Genomic DNA, 26775 nt, shown 5'->3' with positions numbered 1-26775 from the left:
ACATTTGCTGTTGGTGCCTCCCTTGTCTCAAAGCACAATGCTGTTTTGCATAAATCACAGGGTAGGAGACAAACTTCCTTTGAGAGGAAGATATTTCAAATTGGAAGTAAATTTATATATGAATCCCAGAGGAAAGTTTTTAGCTGTTTTGATAGAAGGAACATGGTGTTTGGCACAGGAAAACCATCTCCCAAGTCCTTTTTTTGTTTTGTTTTGTTGGTGCTGTGATGAGAAAGAGCATCCAGGCTTGAGAAGACCACATATTGCAACAGCTTGTAACACAATGAAACTTATTTGTAAAAGTCCAGACGACTGCAATTAGTCAGAGAAGCTCTTTAAAGTCAAAATATGGAATTTAAAAAATTTGCTTTTATTGGTTTTTCATTACTTCAATTGTCCCACAGAAAACTCCAAGCTAACTTTCTGTTTATACTGTTCGTATTGTGGGTTCTTGAAAATAAAGAGACTTTTTCATTAATAAAGTGCCCTCAAGTACCTGATTCTCTAAGTTGTAGGATCAATGAGGACAGATTAAAGAAGAGACCACTTATCTATTTGCAATGGTCTCAAGGCAAGAAACAAAGAAGGCCAGATATATTGAGAGCTATTTTTCCACACTCATTTTCCTCGGGAGCAAAGCCTGCTTAGAGACTCCCTGTTCATCAAACTCATAGAACCACAGAACAGCCCATGTTGGAAGAGACCTCAGAAGATCATCTGGTCCAACCTTCCATGGGAAAGGAAGTCTAGATGAGATCATCTACCCCCATGTCCAATTGCATGTTGAAAACTTCCAGTCACAGGGAGTCATCCATGGGATTTTGTTCCAGTGATGGATTGTTTCTTATGTCGAGATGAAACCTCTCCCAGTGCAACTTGTGCCTGTTGCACCTTATCTTTTCCATGAGGCTCCTTGTGGAGAGAGAGCCTCCATCTTCTTTGCAGCTGCCCTTTAAGTATTGGAATACGTTAATGAGTTCTCCCTGAGCCTTCTCTGCTCCAAGGAGAACACACATAATTCCTTCAGTCTGTCCTCATAAGGCAGGTTCTCCAGTCCTTTGATCACCATTGTGGCCTCTCTTTGGACCTTCTCTCCAGCTTGTCTGCATCTTTTTTGAACTGTGGGGACCAGAACTCGACACTGTACTCTGTTAACTCCTTCAGCTGTTCCTGCTGATAGAGGAGCTGCAAAGTTGAACTGTGTCTAAGCCTTGTTTTATGCTTACTGGGGGTGCCAAAATCTAAAAGCTGATGACCTCACTTCTTCAGTACCTCCTCTCTACTACCCACTGATGAGTGTGCTTACCTAAGATGCGGAGTCTCCGTTACTACCTGGGAAATCAAAACCAATGCTCCCCTCCCCTCATGAGCCCACTCTTTGCAAGGCTACCCTGATACACTCACTTTTTGACAGAATAAAGTAGAAGGACTTTCTTTTGCTCACCAACTTGAGCAGAGCAAGGGGCTGTGTTCCAAACTTTGTTTTACTATGTGTCTAGTAAAATATTTAAAACATATAGAAAGGATGTAAAGAGGTTCCTGCATAAAATTGAAACCATTTAGGAAACAATAGCATGACTCTGCTGCTTGTAAAAGGGGTCCAGCAGCCTAGCAACCAGATTCTCCATCAATGGAAAGACTGTTACACGAGCCGGGCGTTCAGACGTGCTTCCTCCTCATGCCCTGCCCTGACAATTTAATACAGCCCTCTCTCCCATTCCCACAGTCTTTGGCCTCTCCCATGAGACTGCTGACAAAACTCAGCACCCACTAAACGAGGAATTTTTGCCACGGGCCATTTGTCACCTGGGAAATGGGACTGAACTGATCAAACTCATTTCATGTAAGGCATCTAGTAAATCGGAAAAAATTTCAGTTGCATTCAGGATGGGCTGAATGGAGTCAAAGTAATCACTGTCAGCTGAGAGTAAAACCCAACTCACAGTCATTTCCCAGTACATCTCTTAAACTCTTCTCCTGAATTTTATTTGTAAGTAGCCTTCCTGCAAATTCACAGTGTGTCTCTCTCAAAATCAGTTACCAGTAACTATTTCTTTCATAGCTTCATGTTTGTAGGCATCTAAAATACATCTAACTACTTCAGAGCAATCTAAATATTACAAAAGCATGACAACAATCCTGTCAATTAGATGAAAGAAGTTTTGAAAATTCAGGAGCAGGAGTAGCATTTACAAGAAACACAACTATGTAATATTTGAACAATCTGATATTTACAGCTTTTGACTATTTCTTTTCTAGTTATGAAGACACTTCATTATACCTACACAAGTAAAAGCACTAAGTAATAGATATTTAATATTTATGAAGTCATACTTTCTTGCCAGTGATTAATGAAAAAAATAACTATGAAACCATCACTTCTACTTGTGTTGTTGTAACTTGCACTGCACAGAGTTCAGGTTATTTATAGTGCAACAGCTACTCTGTACTGCATCAGAAATTAGATAAGGTCACAGGTTCTCAGTGTAATGTTGTGGTCTTACCAGTGACTGATTTCCTAAATTCCAGTAGGCTTTACAAATGTTTCACCTAAGAGCTAATAAACATCACACTCAAGGCATCCTGAGGGAGATCAGGAGAATGTTCTCACACTGCTTTCTGTGCTATCCAGGACATGCTATGCTTCCATCACAGCAGGAATAGCCTTAATTCTGAAAAGTCAGAGACCTCAGGAAGTGAATATCGCAAGTTTCCATAGTTGCCTTTAATGAAAGAAAGCATCTTTGGGCAGGTGTACTCATCTGTATCTGCAAAACTTTCCTAACACCAGTCCCTCTTTAAAATCAGTAACTTCCCTTTTTTTGTTACCTTAGGAGGAAATTAAAATAATTAAAACAAAAGTGGACTTTCTTATTTTTGTGTCATGATACTATAAATATGAATACAGAAAGTAATAAAAACTAATTCTGCCTGTTGGAATGACACTATTGTTAAAGGCCTGACTCCTCAAACTAGCCGTACCTACTGCTACAAGGACTGGGTAGCAATTTGTCTTCCAGGACACATGTACTTAGTGTACAAGGCATGTTTCAAAGCTGGGAAGTTAGATGCTGTACTGCAATATTGCATCATACAAAGTTTATTTTTAATAAAAATTCAATAAATATTTTCTCTCCTATACCAGATATCTGAAGTAGCCTTGTTTGTATCACTCACTCAGGGATGCTAGCCATGCAAAATGCTGGCTAATGATATAGAATCACAGAATCATAGAATTCCTGAGTTGGAAGGGACCACAGGGATCATCAAGTCCAGCTCCTGGCCCTGCACAGGACAGCCCCAAGAATCATGCCATGTGCCTGAGAAGTCTGTCCAAATGTTTCTTGAACTCTGTCAGACTTGGTGCTCTGACCACTTCTCTGGGGAACCTGTTCCAGTGCCCAACCACCCTCTGGGTGAAGAACCTTTTTCTAATATCCAACCTAAACCTCTCCTGACACAGCTTCATGCCCTTCCCTTGGGTCCTACTGGTTACCAGAGAGAAGAGATCATACCTGCCCCTCTGTTTCCCTCCATGAGGAACTTGTAGACTGCAATGAGGTCTCCCCTCAGTCTCCTCCAAGCTGAACAAACCAAGGGACCTCAGCCACTGTATGGCTTCCCCTCAAGGCCCTTCACCACCTTCATAGCCCTCCTTTGGACACTCTCCAATAGCTTTATATCTTTCTTATATTGTGGCACCAAAACCACATACACAGGACCCAAAGTGAGACTGCACCAGCAACCTGTGTACATAGTTTTTCTTGCAAGGAAGACTCTATGTACAGCAAAGTTTTTTTCTTGCCTTTCATCTTAGCTTAATTTCCTAATACTTGAAACTGTGGAGTTCACTTGCTTGAATTTCTTTTAACATTTCTATACTCAAGTCTATGTACATGATGTACTCTGAAGGTAAAGAGATTACTTCACTGATGAAAAGTGATCATTGTTGATCATTGATTTTGTAGAAAAGTTAAGTGAAATATATCCAGAAATACAAGTGATCCCTCATGACCCTGAGGAAATGAAACAGAACTGTCCTGTCTTCTCCACACTGTGCAGAACTTTCTGGCCTTGTATGAAGCCTTTGGAGCTATACAGCATATTTCATTTTATTGTGCGTTATTTTACAGTGATAACACAGAAAGTCCTTCTAAAATCAATACTGGAGAAGAGGCACATGATAGAGCAGCTCATCTACTGCACAAACATTCTGAAGTGGTTCCAGAAGAATTACATCAGAAATTAATTTGGGCTCTTATGTTTAAAGAAGTCCCCATTAAAGATTGCAGAGCTGAGGAGAAGCAGCACTGAGCAATGTATTACTTCTTACAGCAAGCTTCGAAACAGATCAAATGAGCACTAGAAGACATCTGTCTGTTATTTCCTGCCCACACAGCTTTGTTCTACTCTATTGCCAGAGCACTCCATGGATGATGTCACTTTTTTTTCTGAAGAAAACAGGCCACCAGAGCCTTTCACTGACATAATTAATTATCTGTAGTCTGGGCCACAGCCAGCAAAATTCCCATAACAAGGCCCCGAGAAGTATTAACTCCACACTGCATGATGTTTTCAGAATTATTAGGTTCTGGGATACCCTGTCTTGTCTTTTCACACTGAAAGAGTGCTTTGCTTGATATTATCAAACCATGGGACAATTACTGCAGCATAAGAATTACAGTGTCACGATCCAGTCAGCACAGAGAGATCACTGCCAGGGGTCTCTGTCAGTTATGTGCACAAGTCTGCATATTGGGATATACTCTACATGCCTCAGCAATACATCATAAGTTCAAACCCACTGTTTTGGGTTTGCTGTATCCAGTCATGTAGTTTTCGTCTCAGCCAACACTAACTGTATAACAACATTTTTCACATGACCAGAAGCCCAAGCAGCAAGCAGAATCCACAGATTGATCCAACTAGCCATCAAGGAGAGGAAGGAACATCTGTTAAAACACTTTTTCAGACACCTGAGCAGGAAGAATAATTGACAACAGCACATGACTTACCATGTTTGAGTTCAGGACTGCTATGTGGCTGTGTGATACAGTGTGCATGCCAACAAGTGAAGTGGTTAAAAAAAGCAATCATAGGTGTTTGCTCTGACCAGCACTAGTCACCACAATGCTTGCGGAGGCAGAGGAGAGTTCCCTAGTTCATGTGCTCCAAATCACACATGACAGTCCCTATTCTGGTTTATTCATGCTATGAAATGATCTGAAGCTTTCCATATCCCAGACAAATGGCCCATCACAAGCTACTGTAGCAGTATAAGGAATTCATTAAAACTGCAGCACGTTTCCCACACATTGAGTGGTTTTATATAGTTGGAGTCATGTAGTAAGTTGCCATGTTCCTTTTGTAACCACAACTTTTTTGTGATCAGTTAGCATCTCTTAAAGAAAAAAAAAAGGTGATTAATGAAAGGGTAACAACAGAAAAAGCATTTCTTCTCTTATCACCTGGCCCTTAGTTTTATCTTAGCCAGTCTGGACCAAGACACAAGAGAACCATGGATCATGAACCTCTTTCTCATGCTTCACATATAAAATTAACCTCACCATGCACCAAGTTCCATTCCATACATGAAATAATACTTTTCAGGAGTGCTGTAAGATTTAATTCATAAGCATATAGAAGATCTAGGTACCCTATGAGTGCTACGAAAAATATGGCACTCTGATATCAATATAGTTTTTCTCCTATTAATTTTCCCCATTCATTATATTCTTTTATTTCCTCCATGTTTATGTACTTCTATATGTCATCCAAGTCATTGAAATCCATTGGAAACTAAAAAAATAAAAAGTATAAAGAAACTAAAAAAAAGTATCTTCATTAGACGTGTCACTAACTTGTCTAAATTGCTCTTTGAAGTGCTACATTGACTGTATAAGGAACTGAAGCATCTGAAATTAGGTGCTCTGACCTGAATTTCAGCGATGCACTTGCAGCTGATGGCATGAGTACCCCCTGTGCAAGAGAAACAAATCTGCCCAGGCATTTTTTTTTCTGCCTTGATCTTGCTGCCTTCTGGCAGGAATGAGCACATGAAGAGCAGGATGGAGCAAGACAAGCTGGTGCCAGCAAGGCTGTAGCCACCAGGATGATGAAGTTCAGAAGCAATCCCTCTACCTCCTCCATGTAGACAGAAGCATGTGGGATACTAACAGATGTAACTGTGTGTACATGTGTAATAAATTCTATACACAACTTTCTCTTGTCCAAGCATTTTGTTGGCTTCAACAAGCTGTTTTTCAGTACTCTGTGCTAGACAATGTGCATTCAAGTTATTGATGACTGATGAACGGGCAAGAAGAGTAGGACTGCACTACAGCAAGCCCTCACCAGCATAGCCAATAATTTCAACAGATGAGTTGCCAGAGGAAATGAGGAAAGTGGCACAAACTCTTAGGGTGAAGTGACTAGAGAGGGTGGACAATGAAAGGTGCAGAGCAAGAGCTCCCAGCCATGCCCACAAAGCCCTCACAGCCTCCTGTCATCTCCAAAATCCCCCTGATCCTCCCCAATGCCTGTCCTCCCCTTTGCCCTCCCCAGGCCCCACTTGGACTTCCTTTCCCCTCTCCATGCTCCCATTGCATTACTAGGAATGACTCTGAAGCCCTTCAAAATGCCATTTACCTGAACTGCTGAGACTGTCTGAGCCACTACTGGGGAAATGGGCTTCCATTACGAAGCTGATTAGATCAACATTTCTGTTTCTGATTTGTTTAAACTTGAAGGTGGCAAATGCCTGGAAATTACCATGCAACTGTATTTGACTTAGTCAGTTCCATTCATTTTGCTGGCATGGAAGACTTGATGATAATTTTTTTTGCAAAGAAAACTAATAATTTCCAGGATAAGAAAGACGTCACTTGCAAAATCCAAACTCTTCCTGTCTTAGGAAAAGGACTTCCCTTCATAGTGTCTCAGTAGTACATCATTTTGCATGCCACATCTGCACCGAAATAAGTCACTAAGTTCACTTTATTTTGGATATCATGCAAAATTCTACGCTGAAGCCAGAAATTTCGTAAGATGTGGCAAGACACAGGATGTTCAGTAGGACCAGCAGTTTTCTAATGTTACATTTCTCTCATTTTAGTCAACCAATAGGTGGAGCCTTTAACCCTAGAAACAAGACACTTTCTCAGATAGCCATATTCTCATAATTATTATGTAAAGACTTGTATTTGCTTTTATTAAAGCTTATTTTGGATGAAAAATAATTTGCTTTGCTCTCAAGAGCTTATCTGATCCTCAGCTGCAGGAGGAGACAAAAACTTAATAAATACACAAATGGAGCAGCAAAGTTAATAAAAACAGACTCATCTACAACTACAATGTTAAATTAACAACTGGTGAGTCACAGTACTGGACAGCATTATGATACATAAGACACATGCTCATTGCAAGATCTCCCAAGAATCCCAGATATTTTAAAGCCAGAGTCCACACATTTAACATTGATTGCAAAAGGGTTGGCCATTTCCTCTCCCACAGAGTGAACCTTCTCTCAAGAAAAATGAGAAAAGATACAAGCTTCCTCATTACTGTTGCACTGAGTATACAATTTCTATTAAGTGGGAAAAAAAATGTCAAATGACATCAGTTATATAAAATTATTTTTAAAAGATTGCAAAATAGGATCAGTTACAGACACTGATCCCAATGGGAATAAAACCAAAACTTAAAACCTGATATGAGGCAGTCCTTACTGTTCTGTTTTGAACAGAAGACCAAGAATTTTTGGAAAAAAAAAAACCAGGCTGCTCATACTAGTCCTTTCACTCTAGATGAGATGTTAAACAGATCAGAGACACTTGCCAATTATTCCTCTCTCTTCTGACCCTTCAAGCCTAACTAGCATTAAGGATGTAGCTCTTTTTAGTACAGCTCAGGCATTAATAGAGAAAGATGTTAAAATGTCTTTGTAAAAGATATTTTCAGCCTACAGCTTTCCAGTGACAGTGACATTTTATTGAGGATCCTCACTTTGAAAAACATGTCATTCTAAAGCAATTTTAGTACCAAAGAGAAATATGGCTATCATCATTACTGATGATAGGTTGACATTACCTCCACCCTTAATTTCAGAGGGAGCAGGAAATTGCCTAAATAGCACAATTTAACTATATACTGTCTTATCTTTTTTTTTTTCCTTCTCTCAGAAAACAGACAGGTTCTATTTTAAAATTCATGATTCTGGGACTTGCTAGACAAGTTCTGCTTACCTCCCATGGTATGTCCTGCACTTTGCACAGCAGTGATTGCAAGCTACAGAAAAAAACCCCATACTATTCTTGACAAAATTAATCTCTGGTTATAAATTATTCAATAAAAATAGAAGAGAGCATTTGTGGTCTGAAGTCTATCCTAATTTAATATTTTTGTGCTGCAAAAGCGTGCTTCACCAGGAAAACACAAACAAACAAACGAGGGGTCAGTAAGAGGGAAGAGAATTTTTTAACTCATTGTACTGATATGCCAGACATTTTTAGGGCTTGTTTTTAGGCTCTTATTTTACTATACTGTGCATACCATCTTTCTCTTCATTGTCTTGCCTTTTTTATGTCCCCTTTCCATGTCTCTAGATTGGCTCTATTTATCTCTGTTGTATTCTTACACTCTTTTTCTTCTATTGCCCGGCCTCTTTCCCCTCATTCCATTCTCCTTAAGTCACCTCTCCCTCCTCACATTAACCCTATCTTCTCTTTTTCCCTGTAGCTCTCTACATGCTAAGGTTTTCCTCTCAGGGAATTTATATTTCATCTGTATGATATGCTCAGAACTCCTAAACTGTTTCAATTCAAACAAAATTTTGAGGTTATAAATGCCTAAAAAGATAGCCTACATGCACTTTTCTCTGTCTTTACCTACTCTTTCCACCCTGGCTCCTGTTCAGCTTGTTAATTTGTGATATTTTGCTAATGACCATTTGAAAACTTCTTCTCTTTATTCTGTTATGCACTCCTTTCTCTGGTGCCAAGGCAACTTGTCCCAACTTTCTCTTCTGATTTCAGTACTGTGCAAAAGAAATGCATCTGGTTTCTATCCACCTATCTATCCCATATTCATTGCTTGAGCTTTCAGGCAGCTCAATATTTATCAATGCTAATGCAAGAGTATCAAAAAAAGGCAATGAAGAAAAAATATAGAGGTTTATACAGTGTTTTTACCTAAGCAACAGCTAGGTGTCTCTCACAATGTCGTTAAGACATCTTGGGAAAGTCAAGTTTGATACAAAAGCAGCTTGAGGCATTACATGAAAGTATACACATTGCAGAAAGAGGAAAAAGAGACAGAAAAACATCACAATTATAGCTACAGAGTCAAACTCTCTTGCTTGTATTAGTCAGACTGATGAGTGATGGGAAGGCCAAGTAATGCCATGTCAGCAGAGAAAGTGAAATATTAAACCCAATGTACAAGGTACCAGTGAGCTCTCTCCTACAGCACCATGTGCAGTTCCAGCCACAGATATCAAGAAAGATGAACCCAGGGTGCTGATCAAAGGGTGATGGAAATTGTAGAAAGACTGTTTTGCTAGAGGAAACTAAAAGGATGTGGCAAGGTAACACAGCAAAAACAAAGGCTCAGAGGATAGGAGACTGCTGTCCACAAACACATCAGGCACTAAATAGTAGGGAGGTAGGCTTTTCTAAGCAGGATTAGTTTATAGCACAATTTCTTAAAGGTTTCACTAGAACTTAATTAAAATTGCATTAGAAATTAAAAGAGGGAAATTAGTTCTAAACATTAAAGCTTTTCAGTTCTGGGACTATTTTCCAATAGGAGTAGTCAAGATGAACAATCCACCTAACCTAAAAACACAGCTTAATAAATTAATGACAAGGGTTAAATGAAGTGGTTGCCTTAAAAAATTAGCTGCTGGAACTTGATTTACAGTAGATCTTCCACAGTTTTATCTCCAGGATTCTCAGGTCAATGCATCTGGAGTATGAGGATGAGGAAAGCCTGAGTTGGGAAGTGACAAAAAGGTAGAATAAGGAAAAAGGTAACAAACTAGAGAGATAAAGAAGGGGAAGAAAGTGAAGAGGGAAAGTTAGATCTTAGGAAAGAGAGCAGAACAGAATGATTATAGAATAAAATATATTAATAAAATATGTGGCTATACAAACAGGAAAGAAAGTAAAAAGCAGAAAGATGGAAACAGTAAAGATTTTTCCTTTCCTTTACATTTACAAAGCTTAATTTTCTGATAGAAAGATAGATGGTAAAATATTAAAATACCTTTAAAAAATGTTAGAATGCAACAGGTAGTCATAGATATATCACCTATACCCATGTGAGTACCTGTTAACTGACTTAGTTAAGAGAGGGGATTTCCCTCGTGGCAGGATGTGCAACCACTGATCTAAGTGTTTCATAAGGACTTTGCCAGAGAGAACAAAACACACATTCCTCGCAAACCTCTGCTAACCATTCCCTGAAACGCCCAGGTCAAAAAGAAAATCTTGCAGCCCTGAAGGTGAGCTCCTCCTGGGTCTGTTGGATGAGACACTCCTTCCCCCCGCAACTATCCTGTTTCAACCACAAGCAACCTGCCCTAGAACAACCTGTTGCACTCTCTCTTGTGTGAGCACTCAAATTAACCATTAAATGCGGTCTTATATAAATATAGATTAATGGAAAGGGCTTGTTTGACAACAGAGTCTTTTGGTCTCTCTCTCTCTCTGAAGGAGGGATGCTATTCAAATAGGTTTACCTCTGAATATCTGCTACAAAGTGTTTCCCTTCAAATGTCAAACCAAACCCAGTGTTATATTAGGTCGTTTGGAAGTCTGAAGACTTCTCAGGAATTGTGTCTTGTGGTTAATCTGCGTATCACTGGTATATTATCAGTACTGTTCCCCAAGACATCATATTTCACATATTGCCTATCTGCATCCTCAGGTCTGCAACAGAGGAAACGTACAGCTGACAACTTAACATGCACTTCCTTTATGCCCCATGGCTGCCTAGCTCTGTGGAGCTCTGCTCCTCCCCAGTGCCAGGCTCTCAGGAAACATTTCCTTCAGCCCTAAAGCATGCAAAGGTCCTCCACAGGAATGGGTGGCTGAGCTGAAAGGGAGGAATGCCGTGTTTGCACTGGGGAAACACAGTAAAACACTGACTGTAATAAAGGCCTCAAGTGGAAAGGCTGATCCTATTTAAATTGGTGTGACATATAGCAAACTGTCTCCCAAGCTTAAATTGTCAGCAATAGGCACAGAACATGGCTAAGAAATTATTTTTCTTGAAAAACTTAATGATTTGTAGTGGGATGCTGTCTTCATAAACACAGTTGTATTATTCTGGGTTTTTTTTCCCAAACATGCAATAGAAGAGTGAATGATAAACATGTTTGAATACTGCTCCTCATTTCCTTTTGGGCCCCCAGTCAGGAAATGTTGAAAATCAGTGTTGGTATTGCAGGAGATTAATAGCTGCTGCTCAGAAAGCATACAGAAAGGGAATATATTCCTGCCAGGACAAATACATAGGCCATTGGACAAAAATCTGTGAACCACAGATAGGACTATACTATCATTGTAAAGATCCACTGCCTGTGTTGCTCTGTAATTAATAATATTCACACGTGGGTTTGACTGAAATCACTGTAACAACCAGGCAAATTAATGCCATATCTTCATGGTCTAACTTATTCTAAGGTATTTGAAGTTTTCTTTTCAAATCAGCTTTGCAGCATTTAAAAATTAGATTTTTCTTCCAGGTATAGGCAGAATTCCTTCATGGATTTTTTTTGCCCCTATATAGTCAATATGGGTTTAAAGACCATGTAATCACTGCTTTTTTATATGAGCAGTTGGATCTCAAAAGAGCAAATACATTCCACTGAGCTATAAGGCCTTTAAAATCAGTCCCTGTCATCAGTTCATTTGTTTCCCACTCTCCTTCAGAGGTTGTACTTAAGAGCTCTCTGGCTCCACGTATATTGGGACACATCACTGTAGCTTCTGTATACTTTTTCTCCCCTTTTGTTTTCTTACAAAATAAGGAATAGGCTACAGTGACCTCTGACATTTATGAAAAGCTTTCCTTCTCTATATTCAGTAAATTCACAGGGTCTAGCCAGGGAACCTGAAGACAGGAAGACCTGAGTCCAACTTGGTCCTAGAAGCTAAAGCACAGGCAAGCTATCTGAGGTCATTATAATTTAAAAAAATAATAAAGTTAAAAATGATGACATAAAACGTCACTGCCAGGGCATGTCCCCATGGTCTTCTGGCATGTTTGCCTTCAAAATGAAGAGCTGGGGGGTCAAGTCCTAAAGTAAGGACTCAAAATTGATACCAACAGCAACGTGGCATGGATCTGTGTTTGCTTTATTGTTACATGATGTGAATAGTGAACTAAGCCCATGATACACGAGTAGATTACCAGTTGTGGTGGTTTGAAAAAGGCTTTTCCTCAGGAGGTATTGTTTTTGATATGGGACCAATTAACAGCTTCGTACGCTCATGCGGAAGTCACATACTCACAGAAGCGGAAGAGAAGAGGTTAATTCTGGACTGCGTGGTTAGAAGCAGAGGCAGCCATGCCTTAAGCGTGCCAGGTGTGCCCAGGGCCGGGGGGCCCTTGCCCCCGGCTCCTGCCAGCTGGGCCAGGAGCAGCCACCCATGCTGTGGAGCTCCCTCTCCCCGCCCCGAAGCCGGTGATTGAGGAGTACCCTGGAGGATCAGGAAAGACCTCCGGGTCGAATTTTCTCCACTTCGCAGAGATGGAGGAGGAAAACGGCAGCGGAGTGTTTAGTCGGCCGGGCAGAGGCTTGCGACTGGCGGACATACAGTATTGGAACGGAGCCAGCGTGAATCAAGGAGTGGTGAGGGAGAGAGGGCTAAACTGGGAGAGAGAGCTAAACTGAGAGAAAGCCCTGACCTTTGGGAAAGCAGCTGCAACGCCCAGATATGTAAGTGCCGCAGGGAATCTTTCCCCCAGGCTTGAGGGGGAAGTCCTTGGGCCCCCGCAGGTCCTAGCCTAGCTAAGACTACGGGAGTAAAAACTCCTCAGGAGTGGTTTTTTTCAGCCGGCCTTGCCGCTTTTCTTCACCGTGGGAAGGAGGGGTGGAATTCCCAAATAGTCTTCCGAGAAGCTCGGAAGCTCGGGCCTTGGGAACTGGGATTTTCACAAAGTAAAACCAGGAGATAAAGACAAGATAAGAGACATTTAACAGTGCCAAAAAAATTAATTTAGAAGAACTGTAGCTTGAAAGTGAAAAAAGACTTCTCCTCCTTTTTCTCCTGGACTCTTTTTGGAAGAAAGGAGGGACTTATGTAATGTAATATATTATTTTACTGTATATGTAGAAGAAATAGTTAAGTTGTTATATATATATGTATGTATGTATGTATGTATGCATGTAAATAAACTTGTAAATATTTCCCTCCCCCTAATACCAAGTTGTATGTGTCTGAAAACTTCTTCCCTTTCACATTAGACCAAATTGTAACAACCCCTTTAAATTGGCCTTTTTGAAATTCTTGTGCTTTTCAAACCACCACACCAGTTTACCCTGCTAATCCCATGGTTGTCATGACCAGATTACTTCCCATGGCTGAGCTCACTGTTTGGGGGTTACTGTTCAGTGGTACAGGCATAAGATGCCCCCTGCTCATGGCTGCTCAGTAAACAGTCATGGTATTTTATCCCATTTTTTTAATTCAAAAACTAATGGACCTCCCTACAGATACAGCCTGGTGGCATTCTCAGACTAAAGTCTTATTCCATATGCCTATATAATATTTGTTTTGCCAGCATTGAAATGGCTTCAAAATAAACCCACAGTCTGATTTGTCAGTCTAACAAAACGCTAGCCAGCCACCAGAGATGTCCAAACAGATATGAAAATCAAAAGCCATGAAATGACTCAGTGCCTTAAGTCACTGTGACAGCCAGGAGGTAATACCAGTCTATCTACTTTGGCTGGAGTCTTCCTTGGCTAATTTTCATTTGCGATGTTAAAACCAGGCTCTCATCTCAAGCCAAAGTGTTGTAGCTTGCCCACTTCAGAAATGGGCCAATGCAGGTACCGGGAAAATAACTAAAATGGGGGGGGGGTTGAAATGAAATTAAAAACTCCTGTGGCCACAAGGAGCAGAAGAACAGTCGTGTTCTATGGCTACCAGTGTGGTTGTCCTCACAATCCTCCTGTCATGTCAGGAAGCTTTAGCAGTGCCTCGCATCTCTGTGGGGTCTGTATGAACGAATATACGTAAAAGTATTGTCCAGGACAATGGAAGTATCAGCTTGTTGAGGATGTTCAGCCCATATTGCACAGCGCAGATTGCAGCTATCCCCACCATCTACATAGGGATTATGAGAACATGAGCAGTTCTTTGAAGGTTCTGTAGCTACCTCTTGAAGTAAAAGCTTATGGTGAAGAACAGGGGAATTACTCAAATAATAAAGATCACATTTATTACCACACTGGAAACTTTTTTTAAGCTCCCCTTTCCAGATGACAGAGGTGACTTCAGGGTAAATCTTTTTGAACCACACAAGCATGATACATTTCTTTTGAGGTTTGACTCTATTCACCACAGAAGCTACATGCTAGCTCCATCTTTAAAAAAGAAGTGATATATACAAGTTTTTGTATGAAGTAAAATGAAGGACTGGTCTGTAATTACAATTTCATTTTTTCCTTTGCAAAATTGCAATTTCAACAGATTTTCTTCCCTTTTTTCCTTCAGTTTTTCATTGTAAAATGACCATTATCTGTTTTTGACAAAATTATTTATTTTGAATGCATACTTCCTGTAACTTGAAAGTATTTTCTGACAAACCAGAGGTGAAATATGTACAGAAAAAGTGATACCTAATGACATTTAATGAGATGGAATCTCAGAGTTGCAGTAATGGTGCAACTCAGGTGACTCATGTATCAAAGAAATTAACAATACACTTCTTGTAATCAGCTAAGATGGTAACAAGTTCAAAATTAAAGTAAAAATGTTATGAACGAGGGTTTCAGGGGAAAAGTAAGACCTTATATGAAATGCTAAATAATAATGCTTAACTAGAATAAAGAGATTAAGACAAAATGTTTTCACGCAGGTTGGGCAGCCTGTCCATAGGGTCAGAGAAAAAGATCACTAAAGCACAACCAAAAGAATGTATAGATTTGGTAAGCAGTCCTACCACAGAAGGGGTAAGTCTCAAAAAGCCAGAAGTCTTCATATGGACTATTTGAAATACCACCTTTCAGCTCCTTATTTTGAAATTCCCTGAAGGCTGACACTAATGAGAGTTCAATGACTTATTAGCATCAAAGAGAATCTCAAAACTGGACAGACATTTGGGGGACAAGTTGAGTGCTGGTTGCTGTCAAGGACTTACTACTGGGCAGAATTAACATGCAAACCAGGACAATTGAGAAAGCTTTCAAGCAAGCACTACTCCAAGAAATAAACCTAATGGGTCTTTGTGCAGAGCGCTGGACACCAGATGGGACAGGCAGAGGTTTGGCTGAGCCTTCAGCAACATCTGAATATGCAGAAGGTCCAGGGGACATCTTAAGTTCATTTTCTGTATTTCTGACTTGCAGATTTTTCTCTTGAATATTTTCATTAATGATGGTAATTACATTCACTATATTTGCTTGTCTTGCCCCTCCCTTTTTTCCCACCCCCTGCAACTGATTCCCCTGTGGCGGTTTTCTACCTCATCTGCAGAACCCCATTTCCTTGTCAATTCTGACAGGTGTTAGTAATTTATTTTGCTTTGGTAGCTGCAGATAGAGATGGTAAATAAAGTAGTACTTAAAACTGTTAAACACCGACCACAGCTCTCTCCTTGTGATCCTTTGCCTTTAATTTGCATGTCCCTGTCCGTTGAGCCCTGTGCTCTTTGGATAAACTAAAAATAAACAGCTACATAGAAAACATGGTTTAAAAGATATTTAATTTACCTGCAATTCTCCTTCCATTATACTAAGTAGTTTTATCAAGTCCTCTTTAGAAAGCTCTATGGACTTCTTGTTCTTTCGTTCAGAAGGTCCAGGTGATTTTGAGTGCCGTTTGACAGTTGCTGAAGCCATGACCTCATCTTCCTTCCGATGAGGTTTGTTCTTTTTCTTGGCATCCTCCTGAAGTTTTTCATTCTCTGCACGGCTGATGACAGGCTTGGAACTGGAGAAGTGCCCGTTAGACGAGCTTTCTCCACCTTGGTTTCGGGATCTCATCCCTGCCTAGAAAGAAACAAACATAAAGATGCATTTATAAACAAAATTATTTACAAAAAAAGCCACAGTGGAAATACTGCCTTTGGAAAGAACAACAATCTACTATAAACTGAAAATACTGTGATGCTCAAGAGACTGTGGTAGAAAGCTCAACCATTTTAACAAATCTGTGTGTGGCAGAAGCAAAGTCCTAAAGTAAGGGTAACCATCATTTTCACCAAGCCAAGATGCTAATATGAATTTAAATCTATGGAACTTAAAAGTGATGCAGGAAAATGGTAAATAACATGTTCCAGTGTTTTCTTTCCTTCAGTTGACATTTTGATCATTTACAACTCAACACTGCAAAACAAAGCAGGTTGTTAAGTAGCTCTTATTTTAACATGTGGTTTACTTGAGAAACAGAAATGCAATAAAATTTTAGAAAAGCATATTCCTTGAGTAAAAATTCTCCACAAGAGTGGAATGACAATGCCTGACAAAGGTTACTCTGTAGTTTCCCTAAATGAAGCAATGATTTTATTCCAGGTAATGAAGAAAAATGGTGAATGCAGAGTAAATCAGTTGGCAAATAATGCACAAAATCACTAGTAAGTCCCACAAAGGAAAGTTGAAAAGAAGTTTGAAAAAAGAGCACAGAAGCATGAAATCACTAAGAGGTAATGGGCAAGATCAATGCAGTCTTTCCAGAAGATTTCTCTGAAATGTCAGGTCATGGTTATGGAATGCTCATATCTGTCCTCTTAAGCACCTACACTGCAGTCTTAGACTATGACAAATGTTCCTCAGCTCTATCTCTTGACCTACTGTATTGCTAAATTTTTATTTCAATAGATCTAATGAATAATATTCCACTGTTTCCAAGTATTTCCTCTCACTTAAATTTATCTCTGGATTTGGTCTGCAGCTTGTTCATTAGTCAAACAGAAGCTTCTCAACATCAATAACACCTCACACTTTTCTGATAAGGATTTCAGAGCAGCAGGTCACTAGTGATGGGGCAAAACGTAAAATACATTGACTAATCAGCTTGGCTAAATTATACTGGGCCTGCTCTGGCTTGCTACTTGCTTGACTCAGGTCAGTGTTATAAATCTCTTGCTCACATTAGCCTTGCGCTTCTGTAGTCTCACACAGCAGGAAGATTGTCTTTTTATTGTCACTTGATACTCATGTCTTCATTAATTCAGTGGAATTCAGTCCAGCATAAATGGAGAGAAAATTAGACCCAATGTTTTCGAGCAAGAGAGTTTCACAGAAATTCCTAGCATTGTAGGTCTGCTCCTATCCAAACAATATGTGATACAGGTATACAATGGCCTTTAGCTTCCTGAATGTTTATGCAGTGTGTTTTTCATCAAACAGTTTGGATTAAACACTTTCTAAAAACAGATCTCCATTATAAGTATGAACAATACCTGAGAACCTCAGGAAATCTTTTAGGTTTTGGATTTGTAATGGAAAAATAAACACTGTACTATGTTTCCTCTCAGATAGGGCTTCTCAATTTGTTTAACTTAAATGGGTTTTAAACTTTCCAACCATGCTTCCTCTTGGGAGAGAGCACTTGGGATTCAATCTGTCTCTATTTTCTAAGTGTTTCCTTCTGAGTCCCTGTGGGTCACAGCCCCCAGCCACTTTCATCTCTAAACCAAACCTATTTTTTATGGCTTACAGTGAATGGTTTCATAGCTCTAGGACATCCTACATGTTTTAAGAATAAATATTTAAAGACTGTCTTGTAGATGTTTTCCAGTGGAAAACAGATTATTATATTACAGTATTCTGCTTAGTAACATGCCATATTAGTGATTTCTCTATAGTAAGATGACTCAACTGTTAGACCTGAAGGCGCACAATTAATTTTAAATTGAACACATGACTAGTTGAGACACATCATCCACCTGAAGCACTGCATAATCACCCAGATGCAATTAGCTGAATATATTAGACTTCACAAAAAGTGGTCACCCTGTCAAATCATAATTCAAGACAGCCATTTTGATCCATCTGCCCCTGTGGGAGCTGAAATAACAATTCATGAAGCCATGTAAAGACTGAGCAGTTGACTATGGGCTTATAAGCCTGTTAACAGAGAAATTAGGAATGAATATTTAAAGTGTGTTTCTACTTAATGTAAATCAATACAGGCCCACAAAGGACAGATGCAAATTTATGTTTTTTTCAAAATTCGTTAAAACAGCAAGAGATCAGCTTAGCAAATTGACCTGGTGTTTTGTATTATCTGGCTAATTAGAATATGATTGTCGTTAAAGGAGATCAGACTTGGCCTCTTTCGAAATTTCTTTTAAACTTGCAGATTTATTTTGCAGCAAGTCTTACAGGGCAGTGACTGCAGCAGACAATCTGTCACTCTTGGGGGTAATGCCCTTAAAAGCCTTTCTTTTTTAAAAGCCTACCAAAATCAATGTAACATTAATACTTACTCTGTCTTCCCTTATAATGTTGATACTTTTCCAACGTTATCCAAATGCAAAGGTGTCCTGTGCTGAAGCCAGAGATGTAGGTGGCAGAAGCTTAAATGGTGACAGAAAGGGCCAAAGTTTTGATATTCACACAGTAATTTCCAAGGAGATTAAGGGCCAAAATCAACGGCATGATCCAGCTGTTGTGCAGTGCTCTAGGAATATAAAGCAGCTGTAAGGATGACTGAGTTTTAATTAGAGTAGCGTGAAGTAGCCAGAACATACCAGTGATCTTGGCTGAAATACTGCGTGCTGGAAAGGAATGCTTAGTATTATCATTTTGGACATCCATCTGTATTTCTGATGGCATCATGATAAAGAAGAAAAGTTTCTGAGCAGTTGCATGACATTATTTTGATATGCAAATATCGAAATCCCAAAACTTTGCTGATCTGTTTTTTCACCAAGGTTCCAAAATTGATTCTGGGGACACTGCCAGTCCAACACTGGTAACAAATGACCTCCTGCTGTCAGCCCTGATCACATCTCTATATCTTACAGCATTCCTGATCTGCTGAAGGGATTGTGTTCCCTGAAGAAATAGCGGGTAAGATTTATAATGACTTTAGCATTCAACTCTACTTTTTTTTTTCCCCCAACCCTTATCATATTGCCTATTAAACTGGAAACTGTTTCTAACAGTTTCCAGTCAAACAAGAAGACTTTATATGATCAGTCACCTTGATTTTGAAATTTTTGGTTACTCATTTCAATATGTGCTCACAGTATTGGTACTTGGCATGGGAATTCTTCAGCCCCTCCTCTGTTTCAGTCATTTGTTAAGCTTTAAGCACGAAGGACAAATGCTATGATTATTTATTTGAGTCTGTACTGTTGTTCTGGGCATGGCTCCTTCAGTTTTCACAAGTTAGCAATCCACACAAGATTTTATGAAATAACCTTTATTTTAGTTTTACTGACATCAGGAGGAAATCTGTGAGGAATTTGCTGAGTACGATGTCAGGAGAGGACAGGCTGCATGCTGTTCCAGATCCTTCCCCCATTGACAGCAATTTGTTCTCCCTATAGCTCTCAAAATGACAGGTTAGATTAGGCTCTGTTACCAGTGCTATTAGAATCAGATAACGTAAAAGGGTTCTTTGAACTTAATATGTAGTCCCTCTTGCTAATTGGACATGCTGATTTTGGCTCTATAGTGCTTTCCCTTAAAATAATAATAATAATAATGTTATAATACACACACACAAAAAAGTTGATTTAAAGCCGTGATATGGTTGTTGCCATTGGCTATAAATTTGTAGTCTTGAGTTCAATTGCAGATCTAACTGATTAGGATATCACATGAAAGTGCTGTGTTTCTGACAGGCTAACAATGTATTGTATGGTCAGTGCAATTGGGTTATTAGTAAGCCAAAACTGGAATTGTCTGCTGTGGCTCTGGGAGCTGTGTCTTTCAGAGGCTCTGCTGTGCAGGCTTTTGGAGTGGAGCAAAGTGTTGTGCAGAAGCACCTGGTACACGGGGTTGACTGGGGAGAACTCAGGCACTGCGCAAGGCAAATCTCTGCCCAGTGACTACCAATCAATGTGTAGCACCAGGAGTGAAAAATAATTTAAATATACTCAAGATGGAGACCATATCATATAAAACCTCCATCATATCTGAAACATCCCATAAACAAAGAGGAGAGCTGGAAAAAAATTTTAAGTAGTATCAGTCTGTATCTGTAAGTAGTAGATACCAAGAAAAAAACACCAAATAAAAACAAACAAAAAAAAGAAGATACTTTCTTAAACGCCAGGAGGAGGGGAAGATAGATCAAATTGACCTTGTTGGTTTAGAAGTCCCAAGCAAGGACCACGCCCAGATGGGAATGGATAGCTTCAGCCCCAGGGGATCTAGATAGCCACAACTAAGGTTACATGGCCTCAGTGGTGTGCCTTTCACAGTCCAAACATGTAGAAATACAACTGTTCACACCACCTCAGAGATTGGCTAAAATTATTAATTTTCTTATTATTTACTCAAGGTTGTTCTCCTGGACTCTACAGATGTTCATTATTATTGTTTTGTCTGACTAGAAGAAATTAAAAGGAATCAAATTACCAAGAGGTTGTGATAGGACCAGGTAGGAGCTGCTGGCTGCATTGTTGGAGGAACATGCTAAGAAATGCTGCACAGCTGGACTTGAATGCTGCGTGAAGCAAACGTGAGTCAGACTCCAGATTGTGAACGACACCAGGCCAAGGGAATGCAGACCTTATTCTTGGTTTGCTTTTTCAGATGAGTCCAGTGTTTGTTTCAGTTATGCTGGTCAGAGGAGAGTGATAAACCGGATGACTAATGCAATGAAGAATGGAACAAATATCTACCCTTAGCAATTCTGGAGTTTCCTGAATTTCTAAATATTCACGCCTAGAGTACTAATTCATTGTGCTGTCTAACCCTCCCCCAGTCTCTTGCCCCATAAGCATCATGACTTGATTTGAGCAAACAACAAAAGATCTTTGTTCCTTCTGACAGTATTACATGTTGCCAGTGTGCGTTTGTGAGAGCACATGTTCTCTGCTCACCCTTGTTGGACTATTGGCACGGAGGGATAGATACTTTTTGAATCGGGACAATTCTCTACTCAGTAAACAGCTTGAATAACTGAGCCATAGGGCTGTAACTCCTATGCAGACTAGGAGAGGACTTGTCTAGCTACGTAACACCACTGCTGCTTTCATCCTTTTACCTGGTTTGTTTGCTGTCCATGGAAGCATTTGTCATACAGGTGTTAGGAGGAGCAACACCCCAGCATACGTGCTGAGCCTCATGCACTGAAGAAGAAATGTTTGTTTCGTTCTGTTGACACTGCTGCAATAGCAAGGTTTGCTGTTTGCAGGTAGTATAGAAAAGCAGCAGTTATAGCAGACACATTTTTTGAGGTACAGCATGAGAATCAGCAAAGCCTTTTTGCTTTATCAAATATTTATTTTATAGCTTCTAAAATTGATTCTTATAACAGTGGAGCATAGTAGCACATGGACTATATTCACCAAAGACTATATCAACAATAGTTCCTTTGCTTGAAAAAAGAAATGAGAGGAATATGCATAAATATAATCTCAAGAAGAAAAGAAATAGATTTGTGAAAATTCCATATCCAGGTGTCTTTCTGAATAAGTATAAACTGTGTAAAAGCAGAAAAGGATTTCACAAAACTTAAGAGGAAACCCAGTCATCACTAAGGCAGATTTATACCATTTTAACAACATTTTCTTAATTCCAAGATAAATTCTCTGGCTAAATTATGGCATAGATTTACAAAGAACAGAGTTTATGCTGGTGTAATTCCATTAATTTTGTCATTTTCAGGAAAACTTGTGGTTTCATCTGGAATACTTTTTCTTGAGTAATGCAGGCTGACCAACTAAGGAGTAACATAGAGTTGTTTCACAAAGATGCACGTTTCCCAGGCTTCATCTGGAAAAACATCTTGCATGCATGAGGCATGAGGAATGATAAGCTATTAGATCATCATTGAGTCAAAAAAATAAACTTTTATATATGACTCTACCCATGCTTTGATTACTGTGCTTCCAGCTGCCAGAAAGTACAAATAGGAGTCATAGAGAAGAGACAGATCAAGTAGCTGACACCACTAGACAAACATGTCACTAGGTCTGATGAGGACTTACAGATTTATTCTCTGGAGTGGCCATGGGGGGGACAAGGACTAGCCAGGAGCAAGGTAGGTGGCAACAGTGCTAACTGCCCACAGTGCAGCCTTTCTAGTGTTTCAGCGGAGCTGGGAGACATGGACTACCCATCCCTCTTCTGCCCACTGGGAATAAATATTCCTGTGCCCAGGACTACTTCTGATTTGAAGGAAGAGCATGACTCTTTGGAGGAAAGAAATGTCCCTGCTTTCTGGGGCCTTGCACCCAGCTGATGGAGCCTATCTTGAGACACAGATACTCTTTGAGGGCTGGATTGAGCACTGTGCCTTATCATGAGTCTTCTCATATTGTTTTACAGCTTTCTGTCTTTTGAGTTATCCCATTTCAAATCAAACTTCACATGAAGATAACGCTAGCAATGTCACCATTAGTTTCAGTCCAAACCCACTAAACATTTGTTTTATCACCTGACAGCCAGAATGTGCCTGGTAAGAGACGTGATGCAGATTAGCTAGCCTACCAAAGATTTTTGACTCCTGCAGATGGGAAATCTTTGGTGTTAGGTAAGCGTTAGTAATTTCTTTTTGCTGACAGCATAGAACCAAGCTGATAACCTGGAAGATCAGATATCCTGTGGACATAGGAACCACAGTATGTCTCTGGTAAGGAGTTTCTAAAGACCACTGCTCCTATAACAATGCACTGTCTCCTGCCAAGATGGTAGGAAACTGCTGAAAGCAGCAATAGACAGGAGCAGGCTGATAATCATCACAGGTCTTGACTCCCAACCCCTCATTCTTATCCTTACTATGACCAATCCAAATACCTATAACTGATATATCACTGAGGGAACACTGCATGGAAACTAAAGTCATTCCATGGTTCATGCAAGCCTTCTTTAACCTAGGAATAAACCATGGGGCAAATAGGGCAATGAGGAAATCCTTAGCTTTTTACAAAATAAGTTTCAACTTTTCACTTTAAAATTAATTTTTATTTCAAAATTAACTTGAATTTTAGCAAGTGTGAGATAAGACAAAAAGATGAATGTCCCAAAGCAAACTTCAAGCTTTGGGTCGAGGTAAGCATATTGCTGTCTCTTGCTGACCTAGTGTGGATTGTGATTCCCCTATTTTTTTCATTAGCCATGATATGCACAGCTGATTTTGCTGAAACCAGTCAACAACTATAGCTACATTTTATATGTGGCTAATTTATCTTTCTTTTGTTTTTTAAAAATGCAAAAAATAATCACAATGTAGATACTCTTACAGATTTTACAGCAAAAGGAAAAAAATAAAATCAACAGAGGACCTGTATCTTCTACAAATGTTGTCTCCAGGAGACAACAGTGTAAAAAACCCATCTGCAGCATCTCAAATTTCAGCTGAAAACCAAAACAGGGTGCAAGTTCCAAATCTCTCTCAGTGACCCCTTTGTAGGAAGTTTCAGTTGTTGATAGACAGAGAGTACCAGCTTGCACATGAACACCTAGTCATCTTGTGAGATGTGAATTTAACCCTCTCCATTTGTCCGGGCTACCTTCCACCTCCCAAAAGGTTCCTCCTCTGTGAAGCTTAACTGGCTTCAAAACAAGGAGATAAAAATAGTTTCTGGTCCCAAGCCTGCCCTTGAGTTTCACTATCAATTTTGGTGGGTTTACCATAGTATTTTTCCCATTAGGAAAAAGAAAAGAATTATTTGGCTCCATGTATGCTGGAGATTAACCATGTCCAGGACTGGTCTCTGACTGTGAGGCCAGCTGTCCTGGAAAATCCTTCAGGCTCTTAAGCCCTCTTAGCATCCATAACATGCTGGCTGCATCCACACTGCCCACTGGGAATTGCTCCTAGCCCATGCTAACTCCTGAAACATGCTCTTAAATGGTTCAGGAGGGTGTTAAATAGTCTGACCAAAAGTGTACCAGAGACCACTCAAACAGTTTAGTATGAGTAGAGACGTTCCCCTTCCAGTATCTCTGCTCATGCCCATCACTGTTTAATTTGCAGCCTTTCCTTTCCACAGACTGCTCCTTTACAAACAAAGGAAATGGAAAACTAATCAGCCATGTAAAGGGAAAGTGCAACTCACCATAAATACACAGCCTGGAGAGAGAAAATAAGCAGAGGGCGGTGGGAAAGCAGAAAAGGATCCGAATTTTTCAAGTAAGTTAGGTCAAGGCATGCAGAAGTCTATTACTTATTCTAGAGGCATACTTTTAAGTTGCTGCTGAAGCATGGTTTGAGGTAGAGCAGTTCAGCAGGAGTCAGGAAGGGACAGGGCAGCTGAAGCAGAGAGGTTGCACAGCATCCCTACTTCACACCAGTCTTATCCTGTCTTTTGCTGGGCTTGGTGGCACAAACTTTGAGCTCTTGTGCTTCATGTCACTGATAAGAAGACTAGCACTGTGAAGTTCCAGAGTGGTCTTTGCATTTTTCAAAGCTTTGGCCTCCACTTGTCATTACTATTTGCAAAGAGGTTAAAGGAGAGTCTTACTTCATTTCTGGCAGTGCCAGCCCAGTAACTGTCATTATTTCCCAATAATCCTGCAGGCTTTCCACTGACTTCAGAACTTGTGGCAAAGAAAGTAAAGAAATAAATGTCAGCCTAGCTGATTTAAGTAATACCAATGCCTTCATGCTGACAGGGAGCAGCACAAAAACCTGCAGATACCTCACCTGGACATTGAAAATGGCCTCAGCCACCTTAATAGCTTTCATTTATACAAACCATATTTATGTGCCTCTTCTAATGTCATGGTTTCAAAATTCCTGGACAGCAATTTCTTCACTTGAAAAGAATGAAGTTAAAGAGTTATTCTGCAGGTACAGGTTGAGCTGGTTTTGATCTTTTTTTGAACAGCCTGTCACTGTTAATCTGCTCAAATCTTCACCTGGCTTTTTAATTCAGAGCAAAAATTCAGGCTAAGCTGAAAATACAGCATAGTTGCTTTGAGGAGGAAAGGAAGAGAGAAGGAAGAAGCAAATAAATGTCTCTGCATGGGCTTGGTCTTCCATTAACATTATTAAAATTACCTGCTGCCAGATTCAAGTTTCTTTAATGTCTGTGACTTCTTAAAATCCAATGTCAACAGGGATAAGTTCTAAGTGAATTGTGTTTGTCTTGTTGCAACTAGCCAAACACCCTACCTTTCTTAATTTTAAAGAAAGGGTTGAAGTTTCTCTGTTTCCCACTAGGATAGAGTTAAACTTCCTTAGCCACTTTTCTTAGAAAGTAATTTTTGTCCAGAGCCATGGAAAGATATTAAAAAGAGCTCCTACAAGTCAAGTGGGTGTTTTACAAGCCTACATGAAGTTAAAATCATCTGCACTGGCATAAGTTCACACTGTTCAGCTTTAAGTATTTCACTTGTGTTACTAAGATAGGAGTTCAGATTTCACCTCTAATCTGCAGTGTCTTTGAAATGGAGCCTGAGCTCCCTGAGGCTATGTTAAGGCTTCAGGCCTTTCCTCATCCTCAGTTATGCAGCTCCAGTGACCACTGCTAAAGCCAACCATGGCTCCTGTCTATCAGGGAAAGCATCCCCTGATTTTCTTTCCATAGAAAAAGATGCTGGGTAGAGGATGGTGTTGCTCCAGCCTCCCTGTGAGAGGACACCACTGCATTGTGACTCTGGAATGTGCTGGGAGGTCTCAGTTTTACCCCTCTGAGCCACCACTGCCCTCTCTAGAGAGGCTGTGCCCTTAATTTAGGCACATCAGTGCCCTTCCTGAGCTGACTGATAAACTGGCCTGGATCCAGAAATGGATCCAGAACTGGGAGGCAATAGCAGGTATTTAGCACCTCATTATCAGCATCTGCCAGAGTGAAACACTTGATGGCAAATGTTAAGACATGACAGAGGCTGTGGGGCTGTGTCCACCCTCACAGTCCCTGCTACAACCCACCCTGCGAACTTTGTGTTAATGAAGTCACAAACTCAAAAGGCTTGGGATGGATTTTCTACAAAGCATCAGTACACAGACCTCTGCTTGCAGGCACACTTCTGGCTGAGAGGGGCAGAGAACCCAGTATTTCTAAAAAGTACTGAAGAGTCAAAACCTCACCCTCACTGAGCTCCCTAAATGGGAAATGAGCTTATTTGACTCTCCAGTCACAACTCCTCATCCTGAACTCTGTTTCTTGGAAGGAAGAGTGGGGGAATCTGGTCATAATTGTACAAAACAAGTAATTTAAGAAACAACAGTAAGAAATGGATCTATGTTAGCTTTCTTTTAGATGGAGCAAGTGAAATTAGAAAATAATTTTTAATAATTAAGGTAAATCTGAAAAAAATTAATCATAAAATTTTCAAGTTCCTACTTTGTATGTGGAGGTGTATGACAGAAAAGCAATATGGATCTCAGTGTTGCTGAAGGGAATTGGTGGATGTCTCTAAATCTTAAGGCATCATTGTATCTTGGAATACAAATTTAAAAGATTCAGATT

The 26775-nt window shown here is 39.9% G+C and overlaps 1 protein-coding gene and 1 long non-coding RNA gene across 4 annotated transcripts in view; both read right to left on the bottom strand.

Annotated features, from left to right (window-relative positions):
• FILIP1 (filamin A interacting protein 1) overlaps positions 1–26775 on the bottom strand; it is a 106305-nt gene that overhangs the window by 48310 nt on the left and 31220 nt on the right. For all 3 annotated transcript variants that reach the window (XM_027697071.1, XM_027697080.1, XM_027697087.1), the window contains one exon: positions 15944–16222. In XM_027697071.1, the coding sequence (XP_027552872.1) occupies positions 15944–16216 (273 nt within the window). In that variant the 5' untranslated portion in view covers positions 16217–16222. The remainder of the gene's footprint in view (positions 1–15943; positions 16223–26775) is intronic.
• On the bottom strand, positions 1658–14192 carry LOC113974204. The gene is made up of 3 exons (XR_003536477.1): positions 14111–14192; positions 2614–2619; positions 1658–1668 (listed from the first exon to the last, which is right to left on the bottom strand). It is a non-coding gene; the product is annotated as an uncharacterized LOC113974204 (long non-coding RNA).

This window comes from Neopelma chrysocephalum, unplaced genomic scaffold (assembly GCF_003984885.1).
Source record: "Neopelma chrysocephalum unplaced genomic scaffold, ASM398488v2 Primary Assembly neopelma1_23b, whole genome shotgun sequence".
In the NCBI taxonomy this organism is placed as follows: Eukaryota; Metazoa; Chordata; class Aves; order Passeriformes; family Pipridae; genus Neopelma; species Neopelma chrysocephalum.
This window is presented reverse-complemented; position numbering and strand designations above follow the sequence as displayed.